The 4,411-nt window shown below is 36.7% G+C and overlaps 1 protein-coding gene across 1 annotated transcript in view; it reads right to left on the reverse strand.

Annotated features, from left to right (window-relative positions):
* Positions 1-306: 306 nt before the first annotated feature.
* Positions 307-4,411, reverse strand: part of LOC134877925 (Na(+)/H(+) exchange regulatory cofactor NHE-RF1-like) — a 27,174-nt gene continuing 23,069 nt past the window's right edge. The window contains exons 4-6 of the mRNA XM_063903613.1: positions 4,374-4,411; positions 1,824-1,928; positions 307-1,599 (exon numbers count right to left, since the gene is read on the reverse strand). The exon at positions 4,374-4,411 is cut by the window's right edge and continues 6 nt beyond it. Coding sequence (XP_063759683.1) covers positions 1,462-1,599; positions 1,824-1,928; positions 4,374-4,411 — 281 coding nt within the window. The 3' untranslated portion in view covers positions 307-1,461. The remainder of the gene's footprint in view (positions 1,600-1,823; positions 1,929-4,373) is intronic.

The raw sequence follows: 4,411 nt of genomic DNA on the forward strand, positions 1-4,411 counted from the left end.
TTGCTTTAATGCTAATCCTCTGCAGAAACATGCAACATTTATAAATGACAACCTTGTTGCTCATGGATTTTTTTTGCCAATGAAAGGTGTTAATGTCAGCTAAATGTTTTGAATATTGAAAGACGGTATATTGTATTACTGCTCCAGTTGAAGTGCAGAATTAAAATGAATGCCTTTTAATGGTACATTATGAACACTATGACAAATACACTGCTAGAATTAAATGTTTTGGGGTCAAGTGGCTTATGATATCTTGAGCACATTTTAAACATTTTCTCAAAATTGAATAAAAACCACCTCACTGGATCGTGTTTTTTGTGATGACTGATTTATTACAGTATAGATTTGCTTACTTCTTACACAAGCTACAAAAAAAAAAACATCTTCATATAATTAAATCCTTCATTTGGAAAAATCATCACTGTTCTCAATACTGCACAAGTGCATAAAATCTAGTGACGGACGGACAGTCTTAGAAATACATCATCTCAAAGTTACATCATTATTATTCTTATAAGACATTGATAGAAATGTGTAAAAATCGAATATCTCACACGGTCGAGAAAAATATCCCATATGCTCAATATGTGAACAGAGCGGCAATTCACAGCGGACACAAGGGCAAAACAAGGACGATATAAGTTATTTAAAATAAACTGTAGTTCACATTTAATAAAAGATTATATCAAGAAGTCATAAGATGAAATCCTGGACAGTAGCAAGGAGTTAAAACAGTGGAATCATGTTAAAATGAAATATATGTATTATATATACATACATACAATATGAGAGAGTCCATTTTGACACAACGGTATTTCCAGTTTAAAGCCATCAGTGAATCATTTTGGGGATACTTGTGAGGAAAAGCAATGTTGATCATATACCTAAAAACAATAACATAAAAAGAGCTTTACTATGTAAACTGTAATCTACAAAAACAAAACAAAAATGCTGTTAATTCAGATGTTAATCCCTATAAACGAAAATCAACTAGAGATATCTGGTTAATTGATTGTCTGGCTGGTTTAATTCCTTTTATTCTAATGTTTAAAATGTAAGTAAAAACTTTTTAAAGACAGGTAAGCAGACGAAGGAGGAAGGTCATTAATCTTCCACAGGCACCAGACTCTGACCAGCAGGGACTGTCAGGGTCCACACACACTAACACCCACACACACACACACAAACACACATTTTCAACATGGTCCAGTTCTCAATCATTGGCATATACATCTTTCATTGTTAGTAGCACATTATACACATAATATATCTGGGTTATAATAACATAAAGAGTAATAATAAGAGGAAGAATATTATATTTTACAGAACGACTTGATTTGTCTGATGCCAATAGTTGAACTGCTTATTTAATGTCATGATATTTAAAAAAAAAAAAAAAGTCTTTCTGATCTCTGTGTAAGAATAACTGTATAAAATATGTGTGTGCAGAGCTGAGGCGGCCTATAGGTTGCTGAAGAGTTCATTTTTCTTGGTCCAGTCCATGGGGGGGGCTCTTTTGTTGGTGCGTTTCTGGTGGGCGAGCTCTTTGACCTGCTGCAGGGACAGGTTGAACGCCGGGATGGTTTCCGCAATAAAACCCTGAGTGATGAGAAACGGGAGGGAAATATATGTTTAATGTTTTGTCACAAAATACAACCTTCAAGAACAATATCAAAGGGATTCAGGGTGATGCAGGAATGAGTCCTAAAGCCGGTAATAAGTTAGTATTGTAAACCTTTTGGGTTCCCCTGTTTTAAAAGATTTATTGAATGACATTTTGGTAAAATGCTCGAAATAAGGTACTTTAAGGTCGTGAGACATACCTCGGGTGGGATTGTGAGCGAGGCGTTTGAGGAGGCGTTGGATGGGGAAGGACTGACGGACATCTTTGAGTCCCTCTCTGCCTCTTTGGCCACTCTACCATTCACCTGGGAACATAAACACTCATCGTCAGCATCACTTCAATATAACACTCAAAAATCATTACATTAATAGACATATGCTTTGGTATAATAATCGTTTTTCAAGTCGGAAAATATCGCTTTTTGAGAGGCTGACCCTCACTTCTTTTGTGCCATTTTGACAATAATGATACCGATTAATAGATTATCAAACTCTTTTTTTTGGCAACAAGCCAACCAAATACTATAGCTGTAATTTCAACAACAAGTGCGATTGGAAAACTAATATTATTTTTTAACAGCATTGGTGCAGTACCAGACCTCATCACAGGGGGGCAACCTTGGATTTAAGTTGTACAAGTTAGAGTTGCTATGACAAATGAACTGTTTATGAAAACTAAATATTTGAAGGAAGGAATTGAAGTCAAAGAAAAAGCAGGGAAGTTAAAATTATTGTTAATGTACTGAGTTGCAATTTTAAGCAATTTTACAGTCTAATTCCACAAACAAAAAGCACTTTTGTTTGTGGAAACTCTTCCTGCTTCTCTTCCTGTTTGAGTTGCTCATCATGTAATTCAGGTTATTTCCTGCCCTCAGAGTTTGTAACAGATTAAATGAGTATCAGGACGAGACATTTAACTTCCTGCAGCCTCAGTAAAAATGTCACTGTGTGTATCAGTGTCTCACTTTAACAATGCATCTTTTACCACACAGACGACTTCTCCATGACCTCCCGCACCCGGCCCCCCCCCTCCCTATTCCAACCTTTAACAAGCGTCCGTTAAGCAACAATACGAAGAACATGTAACTTCACATACAGTCCCTGAATAACGGGAAGTCCGGGTCAGGCTTCACCTTGCATAATTGGCCTAACGCCCAAAGATAAGTCGACCGCGCCTCACAGTGGGTCCTTTAACTTTATGTCTTCATGCAAGTTTTTTCCTGTCTTATCAACACGGATTTCCAAACAGCTCTAATGCGTCCAGGCTGGAATAAGACACTGTTGTAACCTGAGAGAGCTTTTAAAAGCATTCTTGAGAGGTTACACACACACACACACACACACACACACACACACACACACACACACACACACACACACACACACACACACACACACACACACACACACACACACACACACACACACACACACTCCAAAAAGCAGAGGAACATTATTCAAAGGTTCATATTTTGTATTCACTATAAGGCCTGTTTTTTAAAATGTGTTTTCAATACCTTTAACAAATTCATTTCCAATCTTTTTTGTTTGTTTATTTATTCACTTTTTACATTTCTTTGCTATTTTGTTTTTATTTTTTGTTTTCAGAAATATTAACTTTTTAACTGTATGTATTTATTTATTCAATCAATCACACTTGTTTTCTTTTCCTAGAATCGAAAGTTTGGGTTACACTCGTATCTGTATGGTTTTTCAAACTAGGGTTGAAAGGGGATGGGTGAGGGTGTATACATTGTATATTCTTTTTAAATGGAAAGACACAATTATTTGTTTTATCTGTCCTTCAATAAAATCAAATAAACATATTATGAAAAAATCCCAAAACTCACTAAATAACTACATCCCTTGTATCCTTACAAAAACTCTGCATTTTACGGGAGCCACATGTGTCAAACTACTCCTGTAAGTCTGTGAGTGAGTGCCTCCTACACTATGTGCTTCTAATTGGAATAACGGCCAATTACTTTAGCAGAATTAAACGAAGCTGCTTCGATTTACATTGCTTAGCCTAAAAAAGGACTTTCCAATTTTGATACACCTTTTATATAAACTGTCCTTCATGCAACTTCATATACAGGATGAATTTTACTTTGTATACATAATCCATCCTTGGTCGAATAATTCCAAGTTAATGGAGCACTAGCTGGGTGGGGTTTTCCTCACAGTGTACAATGAATGCCAGTACTTTGAGACAATAACAGGAAAGTCCACTCAGTACACGTCTCTGTGAGTAATAACTCAGTTCTGTGATGTGGAAGCCACACCTGAACGCTGCGAGTTGCTTTAAAACCCTGCTCCGCCCCGGCCTGCTGGACGCTGAAGATCTACAGAGTATTATTTCGGTACACAGATTATTCAAAGATGAACTATTGTTGTCCTCCTCTCTCTCAGGAAGCAGAGGCTCCATGAGAGGAGGGAAGTTAGCGCCGCGGGAGACCGACGACTCTTCACACACTTCAAATACCAGCATTGGCTTTGTTTAAAAGCAGACGTCCAAACCAAATAAAAGCATTGCATTCATTTAAGTGTCATCCTGAATTTGTAATGTAACTGCAAAACTTTCCATTACCTCAATATCTATATTATTTACAATAATATAAAGGGTTAGTATTCAGCATTTTCCTTGATTTAATACATTGTTGCTTCATCTGTATATTTACGCGTTGGCAATCTTCTCCAATTTTGTGCCAATAAATCATATTGAATTAAAGTATTTGCTGTAATCTTACCTTCTCCTCCATTTCTCCATTAACGACAGGCTCAGGCA

Source organism: Eleginops maclovinus, chromosome 16 (genome assembly GCF_036324505.1).
Source record: "Eleginops maclovinus isolate JMC-PN-2008 ecotype Puerto Natales chromosome 16, JC_Emac_rtc_rv5, whole genome shotgun sequence".
Taxonomy (NCBI): Eukaryota; Metazoa; Chordata; class Actinopteri; order Perciformes; family Eleginopidae; genus Eleginops; species Eleginops maclovinus.